The 14,650-nt window shown below is 34.8% G+C and overlaps 1 protein-coding gene and 1 long non-coding RNA gene across 4 annotated transcripts in view; both read left to right on the top strand.

The window, feature by feature from the left end:
- Positions 1-14,650, top strand: part of LOC147523604 (uncharacterized) — a 32,810-nt gene that overhangs the window by 2,682 nt on the left and 15,478 nt on the right. For 2 of the 3 annotated variants that reach the window (XM_086599180.1, XM_086599178.1), the window contains exon 5: positions 202-795. In XM_086599180.1, coding sequence (XP_086455306.1) covers positions 202-426 — 225 coding nt within the window. In that variant the 3' untranslated portion in view covers positions 427-795. Of the gene's footprint in view, positions 1-201; positions 796-14,650 lie in introns of those variants that run through there. The other variant, XM_086599188.1, reaches the window with a different exon arrangement.
- LOC147523605 (uncharacterized) lies at positions 424-1,390 on the top strand. The gene is made up of 2 exons (XR_015216493.1): positions 424-481; positions 801-1,390. It is a non-coding gene; the product is annotated as an uncharacterized LOC147523605 (long non-coding RNA).

Below are 14,650 nucleotides of genomic sequence, written 5' to 3'. Positions count from 1 at the left end.
TATTGACTTTGTAATCAGCAAGAAAGATAAGAACAAACAAGACACGAAAAGTAATTTGTTTAATCTGCTAGTTCATGCATTGGATCTTATGTTCCATAATTTAAACGGCTATACAAGTCCAATATACTTTTCTTTTAGTGGGTACATTTTAAATTTACAACTTTTAACTGGTTTTTAATTTTTTTTTTGAAACTTGTACAGGTTTATAGGCTACACCAATTGAATAGAGCGGCACAGCTGGTAACAGCCCTGTCTTTCACTGTGCGAGGAGCTGAGACAACCTCACATAACTTGGCTATCAACCGCTCGCTTGGGACCCTTTTGAATGTCCTTCAGTTTCTTGGTGTGATCTGTATCTGGTCACTTGCAAGCTTCCTCACGAGGTTCCTCCCTTCAGACCTAAGACCTTTAAATGACCAGTGCTAAGACTTGTTCTTTAAATGACCAGTGCTATCGGAATCTTAATACAGACAAGTTAAAGGTATCTGGCAGGACTAACTTTGGCTAGATCTGCAGTTTAGTGGACGCCTAACCATTTTGAGTTACCATTTTTAGAGATTTGCTCAGGAAGCTGAGCTAGTTAAATATTTAAATCCATAAGTCCAAGCGTCTATAAAAGTTGGTATATGTGTTTTGGCTAGTTAGCTCATAGTTTTGTTGGATCGGTGCTGCTGCAGATTGTCACCAGTTACTTCAAGTTACTTGTATCAAGTCAAAATACAAAGAAAAACATAAGTCTGTGTGGTAGATAACTCCGTGTTTAATGATATCGCAATAACAGCGGTTTGTTTGTTGCGCAGTGGGTATATTAGGACTTGTCGTAGCTCGCTCACATTTCCGTCACAAATAAACAAACCCTCTTCTTATTGTCTTCGTTGATAAAGACTCCACCAGGTCTTGGACTCTCAAGTTCGGCTCAATTGCTACATTCAACGACGCTATTACTACTCCATCGTTTCGGAACAGTAGAATAGCCATTTTCTATTACGTTGGTTTAACAGGAGTAAGTGTTGGTGGACAAATGCTGCCTATTTCATCATCAGTCTTTGCAACTAATCTGAGTGGATCAGGTGGAGTCTTGGTAGACTCGGGAGCGGTTGTGACTCGCTTTAGACCTGAATACGTTTGTCAAGGGCTACCAACTACTGGACGATTCGGTCTATTCGACACTTGTTTTGATCTAACGTCTAGAACCACGGTTAAGGTTCCCAGTGTTGCCTTTTCAGTTCGGTAATGTATCGTTGGATTTGCTGGCTAAGAATTATATGGTGCCAGTCGGAAACAACATTGTGTGTTTGGGTTTTGCAACCAAATTATTGGGAATGTACACCAACAGGGGATACGAGTCAATTTTGATTTGATCAAAGTAAAATATAGTAAGTGTTGTGGATTTGCAACAGCTTCAGGAGTTCATCCATTTTTGGACTACTCCTACTCGAGCAGGCTTAACTGTGGAGTTCTCACCAACCCCACAATAAAACGATCTGGAAAAAATCTCGATGTTAGGATTTTGTGGATCAGTTACTTATAACCAAAATCTTTGGACAACTATTTAAGCGAAGTGAGATCATGGCGCAACGGTTACCCATATCCGGGCTAGGCATTTTTCCATCATAGTCCCTCTTTGGGCCACGCCCAGGGGTACCACAGGTGACGAGTGACAATTCCTTCATAGAGGCCCAGAGACTTTGTAACGGAAACCTTAACTTTTGGCCCCTCCACCACTAGAAACATTGCTATTGGGTAGTTGCAATCCATAATTTAAGTGAGGGTGAGCCAGCCAGAAACCAAGCATATAAAAAAAAAGTACACTAATTTTTTTTTTAAAACTAAGTACGTACATAAAACTTAAAAATAGCTACTCGAGTTAACTTAAAATAAGTACGTACGTAAAACTTTACTAGTTTTCGAACCCGTCCTACGAACGGGTGCCGTTATATTAGATTATTCTAAATAATATTAGCAACTATACATAGCTATGAGATATGAAAATTATTTTAATCACTCATTCAAATTAAAAGGAAATAGCAGACATTGATAAAACCCATTAGTTAATCTCTGATTTTATTTTTGTAATATATATTGATTAGAGCAATTTATCTGTTCAAAGATACCTGTCATTCTTTCCCTGTGGTTTGATGATTGGGGATAGCTCTTAAACTCCATTTGTACACAAAACCTTGGCTAAAAAATGATTACATTTATTACTAAAAATATGATTCCATATATGTAAAAATGTCTGATAAGTCATCTCATCTCCAAGATCGAACATATAATTATGTAGAGAGAATCATAACTCTACCATTCCCTCTTTATAATTGCCTTTAGATAATTTCTTTTTCTTGAATTTGTATGCACTGATTTCTAGGCAAGTCGTTCTTTTCTGCAATCTCAAGTTTGTTGCAAATTTCTTCTATTTCTTCGTAGTTATAGTGTACTACTTCAAAGCCTATCTCACTGCGTAGAAAATCAATTGCTTTTTTCGATGCTGAATTTTCTGAATCTTCTCGAGTTGTTGAATTTCCTTCTAATTGGTGATTATCTTTGATGTTAAAGATTGGAACGTCAATTGATATTTGACATCTGTATTGATTTTCTCCCAATATTTCGTTGTAAAATTCTGGGTTGTCTATCTTTAATATTTTGGTGCAGTGCATCAGCGTATCTTTGAATTTTAGAGGGATAAGTTTTTGAAATTGAATTCACTGCATCAATTTATAGATCAATTTATTGTTAGTAAAACACTTCAAAATTACAATTAAGCAAAAAAATATGAATGTTAAATCTGTTTACCTTTTTATTGAATTTGTTGAGACTCGAGTACCGTTCTTTATTCTCCTTGATCATGAGTTTGGTATTGTCTAAAATAATACTTCTAATATCTGTACTGGATATTCCGCGACGTGCTTCAATTCTTCAAACCTAAACTTTAAAAAGTTAGTTATATATAACATATGAAAAATCATATTAAATAAAAAAACTTGCCTTTGTTCGTTGTTTGATATTCATTGATTTCTCGAGGAATTCGATTCTTTCTTGTTGTTCTTTGAAGAACTTTCGCTTGATTTTCAACTCCTTGAAGTGGTAGTCAACAACTTCGAATTCATTAACTTTTTGTGTAAATTCAATTGCCCATCTTGCTGCAGTGTTTTCAGTCTCTTCAATGGATATTTCAGACGCACCTTCCACACCAACTACATCATTTCTCACCCTGACGCTTCCATTGTACATTCCGTTATGTATTGAACTTTCGTAAACAGGTTGATCCAGATTTAGCTTTTTCATTATTTCTTCTAGCATAGATTTGAATGACACTTCAATCCCTCCTGAATATTGCTCTGTTCTCATCTCCATTGTGATCCTTTTATGTGTTTTTGTATAAGATAGCTAAGAAAAAAAATGTTATGTTCACATTGTAGTAAGTAGAAGATTATTTTTTTAATCGAAATAACTAAATGTAGCAATACACACAAAAAAAAAAAAAAAGATACTTGTTTTAAAAAATCGTACCTTTTATGCTTCTTGTAGATCCATATTTAGAACATTATATCAACTTATTAGACATGATATGACAGAATTATAAAAATTTGATAGGCAATATTGGAAAACTTTATTTGATTCATGTATTGGTAAAACTACTCTGCCTTATGGATGTGGCATTTGGAGTAAAAATGAATGGGTGACCATATTGTTATTTCCTTTGAAGCTAATTCTAATTTGTTTTGGGTTGAAAGGTATGGCAACGAAACATTGGGTATGAATGATTTATTGGTTAAATTGTGGGATTAGTGAAATTTGGGTATGACTGTTTTATTTTCTGCTTATTCCACTGTCATTGGTATTCCTGCTATTGTGTTTTTACCTACGGATAGAATATCGATGGTTCAATTGGTTCAACCTATTCATACAACTATTTGTTCAAATATTTATGCTTAATTCATGGATTAAAATAACACATGTTAACTAATATTATTAAAAAAATCTAATAAGATTGATTTTTTTTTTATTGGAATGTGTACCTTTTTTTTGTAGTAGCTCTGAATCCTTGTTTATGATGATAAGTTTTCTTAAAATTATTTTACTTGAGGCATTGTTGTGGTGTATTTATAGTTTTAAATTGATTAGGGATCCCTATTTGATTAGAAGTTTAGTTTGTGTATTATTCTAATTTCATGTATATCTATAATTGTACTATTCGGCTAATGTCGCAAATATGGTTTGGTGTCTTTAACATGGGCTTAAGCCCATTATATTTTTCATGTATAGACTTGAGGATTTTCTTTTCTTTTTCATGTTTGAGGTTGGTTATTTCAACATACCAATTGATTTCACGTCTAAATCTCTTAAATTAAATACAGATGTGGATATGGACTGTGCTGCTGGAAACGAAGGTGAAGCTCTTGTATTTGCTTTGTAATTATAACACATATATGAAATTATTTTTGCCGTTTCTCATCTAGTTGGAACATACCGTAGTTCAATTATTCGTATTCTATAACATCTAGTGAAACTGTTGAACTCATCGCTAAACTTTAGCAACTTCTAGTACTATGTACTTGTTTAATCTATTTGTGAGATCTTGTTTAACAGTAAGAACAATCTTAAGGTTAGGACAGATGAGTGCATGAGGCATAACTGATATTTTTTCCTTTTTTTATTTTATTTTATTAATACGTTTATATCATTTTCAGAATTATTTTTTGTGCATGTCAGGTTGGTGTGATTGGGAATTTGGTCCAGTCATCCCCAAACATAAAGAAGGATGTTCTAGTTGCCTGAGCTTTACAAACTGTAATTGGATTACTAAGGTACTTCTTCATTGCTATACAGAGAGACATTTTTTCAACATAGATAGCTAACTTGGAATATGGAAAATCCCATGTTTAAAGATTATTTCTTCACCCTTTAATCTGCAATCTGATTTTTCTGCATGTAAATGGATAAATACATTGAAGACAATGTCAAGGTTGTGGAAATGGATTTTGGGCAATCTAGAGGGAGTACAAAGAGTAGGAATGGCTATTTAACCAACGATCATGTTTAAAGGGCAGATCAAAGATATTCACCACATCATTACGCAGAACTAAAGCAAAACTATTTCTGCCACATGTTATTAGCAAAGATGAGCCCTAATGCCTGCAGTAGACATTTTGATGATTACTCAGTGAGTACAGAACAGAGCAGCTCCTGTCACAACTCAAGTTTGTCAAAACTTGATCCAAGTTTATTAAGTATCTTTCAGTTTTGGTCAAAGCTATTGTAATAAGGATGCTTTCTAGCTTATCCGGAAAATAAACATTGTTTTGATTTTGAAATTATATATCTAAAGCTAATATAGTTGATATGGTAATTCCATTGATTTGTATTTGTGTTTAATTTTGCTGTTTGTAAACTTTCATCCCCTAAGCCAACCTTACATGTTGTTCTGTACTCATGTAAAATATCAGAACAAACCTTAATCCCACAAAATATAATTTTGATTTCCTACCCTGTGTTTTCCTCCTCCATCTACATCCAAAAAATTTAATATGGATATGTTATCTTTCCTTGGCATTGTTATCAGGCATATTGCAGCTGCTGAGTGTTCCACTAAGTCATTGTGCTGGAATTGTCGTGAGCCCGCCACATGGGGCGTTGACTACCAAAATGAGGTGATATGCCATACTTTTCGGTAAAATTTCGGGTCACATTGCCAAAGATTCAGCGCGCCTTCTCTACCACCTGGTGACCTCAGGGTTTGCAACAACTGCTATAAGACTGGCCATATAGCTGTTGACTGCACAAATGATAAGGCATACAACAATTGCAGGAAGACTGGCCACCTGGGTCATGACTGTCCGAATGAGTCATGTGGCTAGGCATTGCCCAAAATCTGAATATACCCAAAATCTAGATATTCATCTTCTTGGTGGTTTTTTTTGACGTAGTAATGGTAGATCTTCTTGGTTGTGCTGGACACTTGGAAGAAGCCTTAAACCTTGCAGCGACGATGCCTATTGAGGCGTGTGTGGAGCACTCTTTGGTGCTTGTCGGAACCATGGAAATCCTGATTAGAGAAAAAGGAGTCAGAAAGAACCCTGGCTGCAGCTTAATGGAAGCAGAGGATGGGATTTTACATGAGTTATTTGCTGGTGACATTACGCACCCAAAGTCAAAAGAGATCAAGGAAGCACTGGAGGATCTTTTACATATATCATTTGGACTATTTACTACGACTGTTGGAATCCCCATTAGGATTGTAAAGAAACTCAGAGTGTGTGAGGATTTCCACACTGTGATGTGTGGTGTGTCTCTGAGGAGAGAGATTGTTGAGGGATAACATGAGGTTTCACCATTTTCATAATCGATTGTGCTCTTGTGGTAATTTGTGGTGATTTAGGAGAGTTTATATAATGGAGTTGCAAAACCGTCCGATAATACTAAAAAAATCTAGACATCTAAGAATGTTGCTGACTGCCTAATTCTTTCGCACTTCCAATGGTGTGTTTTTTTTTAAAGATCATTTGGTATTTGGCATTAGAATACTGAAGGAAGAACTCACTATCTCATTAATATTTGGAAGACACCGCATCAAAGATTTATTTTGTTGAATGTTCAGGGCATCCACTTATTTACAATTACTCACTTCTTTTAGAAGGTCAGCAAACGAAACAATGCTATGATACGAATACCTACTCCAAAGGTGACAAATGACTTATATTTTTTTGATATCGAACACAATATAACTTGAAGTAGTCGAATTGGAAAAGCGAGCATGCTAATATTATAAATTTAAACTAAAAATTAACGGACTCAATAGTTACAAACTTTCATAAATAAGAAGCGTCAAACCTCGGCCATTAAAAAAATACTATGTGACCAACATAATAAAGTTTTGGTATTAAAGTACTAATCCTCATGGTTTTCTTTTCTTTATTATGGAACTCTCCATGCCCTTCATTCCTTTAATTTTTTCTTCGAGATAATATATTTTATCTTTGTTGTGTTTATCATCAACCAAACAATCTAGCATAATATTTTTGAGGATGTCGAGTTGATTTTGTTTCTCTTCAACTTCTATTCTTTTCTTCATAAGTTCTTTGAAATTGAAGTATTCAATTTCCATATCACGTTCATCCTTTATAAACTGTATTGCGTGAAAAGCTACTGAATCCTCTGCTTTTGCAACATAATATGTTGGGCTTCCATCAATTTCTTTAACTATGACGTCTTCACTGTTAAAGAATAAGTCTTTTGGTACCTTTAATGTTACAATGCTTTTGAATCGTCCGCTCTCTAATTCTGTGTTGTAGACCGGATCTTGTTGAATGTTAAGTCCTGCTTCTAGAATTTCCTTTAGCATTTTTTTTTACATAAGCTGTAATTTTTATACGCCATTATCTGCAATATACATAATAAAATGAAGTCAATAAATAATTGTAAATAATAAAGAAGAGGAAGAAAATAGGCTACCTGGTTTTTCGATAGGTGTAGTTAAATTGTTTTTTTTTAGGTTAATAGATTATGTTTTACTAAGTGATTGGAAGTTCACTTTTCATAGGTTTTTAGTTTTGTATATCTCTTAAATTTTGATATTTTGGAACAGCAAGCTTCTCCTTTTTTGCAGCCTCCACTCTATTAGGAGCATGGATTATGACACGTGTTGGGTATTTTGAAATTTGGATTTTTAGTTTTATGGTGTGGGCACGTGCAAAACGTGTGAGGGGTAGTTGTTGCATTTTGAAAGGGCATAACACCAGACACACCACAATAGACGGTCAAACTTGATAAATGAATCATTAACTAACGATAGGGTTACCTAAAGCTAAGAAACGTAAAACTTTGGGTCCAATGCAAATACCCATATTATTGGGACAACCTAAAGCTAAATCACCTTATTTTAAATTAGATTTTTTTTTAAAATTAGGTAGAAGCTATTGGGTTTAGAAACCTATAAGTATACTATTACTGTTGGGCCTGGGCCCAACAAATTATAACATATGTTTTAAGCGGGTACTGTATATCAAATTCAATTCAAATTTGAATTGCTACCTCTTTTTCCCACGCAGCTTCCTTTCACATTAAATTGCTCCAATCTTCATGGTAAGATATGTATCTGATTATGTGAATGTTACTCACACTTCAAAATCTTGGACGTTTCTTGATTCAATGGTAGAGGAGCAAAACAATAGTGATCACTTTTCAAGGGTTTATGATATTGACAAAGATTTAACCAAGAATACTTCCACCCCAGCAGTTTTTAATCAAGATCCAGATTTGAAAGTTTATGAGAAGAATATTAGTAGTCAAGATGATGATGTTACCATGGAGACGGACAAAGCAGTTGAGAATGTTTTAGCAAGCAAAGGTGTTTGACATCTAGCGTGAAGTTGCAGTTTATTGTAGGTTCAATTCCCAGGCGTCATATGGGCATCTGAGCATCTCTTTCTACATCTAGGAGATAAATGTTGCGTGGTCAGTTCGCCGATGGATTCAGTGTTATGTGTTTCCGGATCTAGGCTACTTAAGAAAGGTTTCACACAGAATGATTGCACAGGTTAGTATCTTTTTTCGCATTATTAATTTGTTTTCTTGATTATAATTTCTTAATTAGGGTTTAATTTGCATTGTATGTTCTAGAAAAGTATATAATTGAGTAATATTGAGCATTCTTTTTTTGGCCTCAGTTATTTGACTGATACACTTGTTAGAATATTTTTGTTGAATTATCGCGGTTGTGTAATATACTTGTATATTATGTTATGGCAACAAAATGCAAATGATTGGAAAAGATTGTTGCATTATTGAGGTTAGAAACACTAAATTTGATGGATCATAATTTTGCTTCTGGATACACCTCTAGTTAAAGAATTAATGTAAAGGGCATGCCATTAGTAAAGAGAATGATCCTAGAATATTCAACTATCCACAGTTTGTGCTCAAGAGTCCATATCACTTTTATTAACTAAGAAGTTGTATTCTTTGGGGTCTGTCAGTTTAGAAGGCTTTATTGAGGACATATATAGTATACTATGTTACTTTGCAATTAGGTTGGGTTGGTGGAGAAAGTGGTTCTTGTTCCGTAATTATCGGGTAACGTGGGTGCTGATGGTGCGTAGTTTTGAGAGGTGTATCTATTGAAAGAATCCATTGATTGTAAAAGTTTGATACAAATTTTTTTGGAGATGGAATCTAGGATTAGGGGGTTTTGACTTTTGAGAGGTGGTAAAAAGCTGATGAAACCGTCAGTTTCGAATGTTACCTTTTTTTTTGCTGATGATATAACTATATAAGAAATAGTAGGAACATATTTATTGGTCCACTTAACCGTGTCGGCCTCATTATTAGCCGTGTGTACATCCTTTTTACGGCTGTTCTGGAAATTGGAAAGAAGGAAATCAAATCGGAATAAGTATTGACTATGACGTGAACTTTGAAAGGCATAAGAAAATAGTGAAGGATCAACATGAGAAAAAGGAAAGAAAGATAAAGAGTGGCACAAAGAAGTGTGATTGTCCCTTCTTGCTTAGGGGGATTTACTTGCCTGGTCGTGATGATAAGTGGAAGGTGAGTGTTGAATGTGGTCGTCACAACCACCCGCCGAAGACCGACTTAGGGGGTCATACATATGGGGGTAGGCTAACATGTGAACAGATTTATTGGTCCACTTAACCGTGTCGGCCTCATTATTAGCCGTGTGTATATCCTTTTTACGGCTGTTCTGGAAATTGGAAAGAAGGAAATCAAATTGGAATAAGTATTGACTATGACGTGAACTTTGAAAGGCATAAGAAAATAGTGAAGGATCAACATGAGAAAAAGAAAAGAAAGATAAAGAGTGGCACAAAGAAGTGTGATTGTCCCTTCTTGCTTAGGGGGATTTACTTGCCTGGTCGTGATGATAAGTGGAAGGTGAGTGTTGAATGTGGTCGTCACAACCACCCGCCAAAGACCGACTTAGGGGGTCATACATATGGGGGTAGGCTAACATGTGAGGAGCAAAAGGTTTTGTTTCAGATGACCTTAGCTGGAGTCAAGCCAAAATAGGTTCTTAATGTCATCAAAAGAAAATTTTGAACGACTCTGTATATGTCTTTCATTAAGTTATGATGAACTATAGATAATTCAAATTGAAAAAACAAAAACATAAATTTGATGGATCTAACACTGTGCTAATCCTCATCCAATATAGAATTCAGCTTGAAAAACACTACGTTAATCCTCATCCAAATCTGATGGATTATTTGGGATGCTTAGGTAGTCCATATCCCAATTTGGTCCTCCTATAAGCAATGCTTCATTTATTGAATTCAAATAGGCATTTTCTTTTCTCAAGTTTTCAATATATTGATGAAGTTGTTTTTCTCTAGTATTTGCTTGTAGCTCTTCACGTTTAGTAATGACTTCTTTGTGGTTGACGTCTAAAACCTTAAATTTGTATACCTGCTGTAGAAAGTGGATAGCGTTTCCTGCAGCTGCATTTTCTGAGTCCACTTTCTTAGTTTGATACGTCCCCGGAAATGATTGGCTTATAGGATAATTCGGATTTTTGAAGATTTCTCTCATTATCGGCAAATCTATTATGACATCTGCAGCGTATTGGTTGTTTTCAATATTTGATATGTAAACTGGTTCTCCATGAATTTTTTCCTTGATTAGAATTTCCCTCAACGCTGTCTTGAGTGAAATTTTGTGTTTGGTTTCATAATCCATGAGCTGCATTTTAAAAATTACACTAGTTTATATTATACAGAAATATGCAGTATCACCATTGTCAGGGCATATAGTAATTTGGTATTTTTAGAACATGCAAATTTTAGGTTTTGTTTTATTGATGGATCTTTTACTGTTTTGTAGGCTTTGTGGGAGGATAGCAAATGTGTGTCAAAGTGGGCTATAGTGAATAGGTGCAGGTATATATATACCACTAAACTTTGTTCCAGCATTACATAATTTTGATATAAAAACATGCATTTTCTTATACTCTAGTTACATATATATACTATACCGTACCTTATACACACACACCTTTCCCCCTTGAAATAAATTTTAAAGCATATGGATGATTTGAAAGTTGATATGTTCTCCTTAGGTCTGCTCTTATATTTCATATAATTTCATCAATAATTGTCATGTTGGATTGATTGATTCAATAGCTTCAACTCGAGACTTATCTCTCCCACAGTCCCACTGATTTCACAATATTGAGAATAATTATAAAGAGGAGGGGTAAGAGGGGTTCCAGGAACAGTTAATAGTGAGTGGTTGTTACACTAATACAGGTCTTAAGTTCAATATAGTTCAATATAATTTTGAATTAAAAGAATAATAAAAAATAAATCGTTACACGCTTACGCTAATATCTCATGTGTTTAAACTTTATTATTATTATTATTATTATTATTTTTATCATCAGTTGAATCATAAAAAGAAATCAACAAAATTATTAAATAAGATACTGGAAAAAAAAAATAGTTTACCTTATCCATTTTTGTTAACTCTTTCTTAAGCTTTGATTGAATATCTTCTATTGTATGCAATGAAAAAAAGAAAAAGAACTCAGTTATATATGTAAAACTAATGTAAATTAGACTAAAAGAAAAAACTGAAAGTTTACCTTTGTTTTTTGTTTTGTGTTAGGAGGATCGTTGGTTTTTTATATATATAGGTTTGTTTAGGTTTTCTTATGTCATTAGAAGTTTAGTATTAATAGGATTCTTATTAGATAGGTTTGTTTAGGAAGTTAAGTATAAATAGGATTCTTTTGGTAGAAGAAGTCCTTATGTAGGCCTGGGAATTAGACCGTATACTTCCTTGCTAGTCCAGGAGATCTTCCTCAGGCAGTGAAGTTCGGCTACAATCATGAATCCAAACCCAAGATGCTTCTTGAAGTAGGATCTTCCCATATCAAAAGCAGCACCCTCACACCTTCCTGCGACTTGGACTTGAGAAAATCCCCTATAATGACATCTGATCCAGAAGCAACATCTTGAACTAATCAAACTTTGTGGTACACTGTCCAACCAGTAATATAAATCAAGCGCCAGGCTTGACTAATTGCATTGAATATGTCATACCAACATTTCCCGTACTCATAAGGCACCCCACCTTCGAGCTTCAAAGCTGGAAGGAAACCGTCAGGAACATTGGCATCTTGGTATAATGTTAGCTTCCCTCCTTGGCTGAGGGAAGTATGTACCTAGAACTCCTGGTAGTCAATCTCTCAATTGGTATGTATTGAATAGATATCTTCAATATAGCTCCAGGGTTACATGGCTTCCTGTTTGACATATTAAGGATTTGAAAAGATCCTTCAATTTTGTTTCCTGATATTATATTTTCTACTGTGATTGCCACGACTCCAATAACTTGGGACCCCACAATATCACTGTCCTTAACAACAAAATGCGCGCGGCGTGATGCTTGATAAGCAAGGACCACTAAAATGTTGTGTCCAAACTGGGTTATTGTTATTACTAATAACGTACGTTCTGCTGACGACAACATTGGCCACTCAAACAGTGATATAGGGATCACTGTTTACCTTTGATACATTCCCTTCAATTTTGTTTGTGGTTAAGGTCTTATGAAACATATCCATGTTGGGTAGGTTTTTCGCCTCATAGACCCAAATATTCAAATTCCCATGTAAGAGCATAACCTTTAAAGATCCTTTAGACGATGGAACTGGTACAATCTGTAAAGATTGACCATGGCACAATCACATAAATAATCTACAAAAGGCCAAAAGCCAAATATTAGAAGTGATCCATTAGCCAAGTTGTAATTAAAGTCCAAAGCACTCACAGATTATGGTGCATCAATAAGGGGCCATAACCCTCTGTATTGAAAAAAATGTAACAACCTCATGAAGTGGCAAGCTATAAATAATTTAAAATTTGTATAGTGAATTCACCCACTACTCTGTGTTGTACTTTTGGGTGCATTAAGAGGATTAGTGTTTTGATGCCCCCCCCCCCTTTCCACGTATGAACTTTCTAACTTGTATTACCGTGGTTATCTCAACCACCTTTCCATTTGCATCTTTACGTATTAAGGGTATAATACTTTGTTCTTTAATGTACTATCCTATCTGGCTACCCTATTGTTTATAAGAGACAACAGTTGAAAAGGGTCTGTACATTTTTTGTTTTGTAGTATATTATTTTGAATGGTATACTTGGGGTATGGCTGTACATATAATTATTCTTTCTAGTGAGTTGTGATCACCGACCAATATGATACCACTTATTGTGTTTGGCACAAAATGGAGATATAGAAGCAAATTTCTATTAATAACATAATTAGACTTATGGTTCGCTCTCTTACATGTACTTGTCCTGTCAGATATTGGAATGTATTATGAAGCAAGAATTCTGGCCTACTGATTAATTTTGTTGAGAAGGTCTCCCTGCTTTGCTTGTTACGAAGCGAAAGCTTAGATGCAAGTATGCACACATAAGTGTTTACACTGCTGCATTATGAACTCGAGAATTACACCCACTAAACGGACATTTATTTTTTATTCATTTATTTCTTTTACGAGGTTTCTTGGTGGGGGTGTGCAATGTCTTGTGTATGTGACTTGATATCTGTAGGAACCTATTAAAGAATTTGGGATTCGGAGGGACATAATGGAATCAAAGAAACTTGTCTTCAAGTCCGATGGCATTTGGTTTACTCCAACATTCTTGACACTAAATTTGAATTGTGGATTCTGTCAAATTAGTTCATATACATGTTTACCCTTTGCCCGGATGACTAAATAAATTGTCTTTTCCTCAGTGGTGCTCTATGCTTTTGCTATCACATCATTCATTCAGTATATGGATTCTTATATCTTTCAGATTTGAGGTGCACATCTTGGTCTGCACATACACAATTTGGTCATGCCCGTGAATTTTCCTTTCAACATCCAATCAAATTTTACTTTGGTAAGAGTGCACTTCTACTGTTTGTTTCCAAGTAAACTTAAAATAGTTGTATTTCTTAGTTGTTCCTGTATAGATTTTATATGGCACAACAATCTCCTAGACTCCTCGCATATCTATCATAGAAATCACTCGTCGGTTTTAGCGTGTCTCTAGGTGACTTTATTGTACACCTAAACCTGTTACGCAATATAGGCTAAGGTGATTTCTTTGATAGGCACTTTAGGAGATCTCTAGGTTAAGTAGTTGACATTTAAGTGAATTATAGTTTAAATTTGGCGATTTGTTTTTAAACGTGCAAAGTTTGGTCCTTGCCGGGAAGCCCAAAGATTTTGAGTTTCTGTAAACGGGTACCTCATATGCTTTTTTCTTGTTTTCTTTGATTGTTAATATCTTCGTAACACATGTTTTGAACACATTCATATCTTTTGTTTCCTTTCTAAATAGCATCTGCTGAAACCGTCCGTATTGTATATATCTTCTAACATTTGAATGTTTCTTATTTGCTAGTCATTTGGTTATTGAGACATCACAGGAAATAGGTGATGTGCCTTATGCAGACTACTTCCTTGTTGAGGTATCATTCTGTAATCTGTCATGTATTGTTTTTCTATATTGATGCTACAGTTTTTGGGTGCGCTTTTATTGTAGGATATTTTTGCGAACATAGTATGTAAAAAATTTAGTTTAAAGTGCATGTTACTTAATTTTTTTGTCACAATATCTACATCCTGTATACT

This window comes from Coptis chinensis, chromosome 1 (genome assembly GCF_015680905.1).
Source record: "Coptis chinensis isolate HL-2020 chromosome 1, ASM1568090v1, whole genome shotgun sequence".
In the NCBI taxonomy this organism is placed as follows: domain Eukaryota; kingdom Viridiplantae; phylum Streptophyta; class Magnoliopsida; order Ranunculales; family Ranunculaceae; genus Coptis; species Coptis chinensis.
The sequence above is the reverse complement of the archived record's forward strand: the minus strand, read 5'-3'. Positions and strand labels throughout refer to the sequence as shown.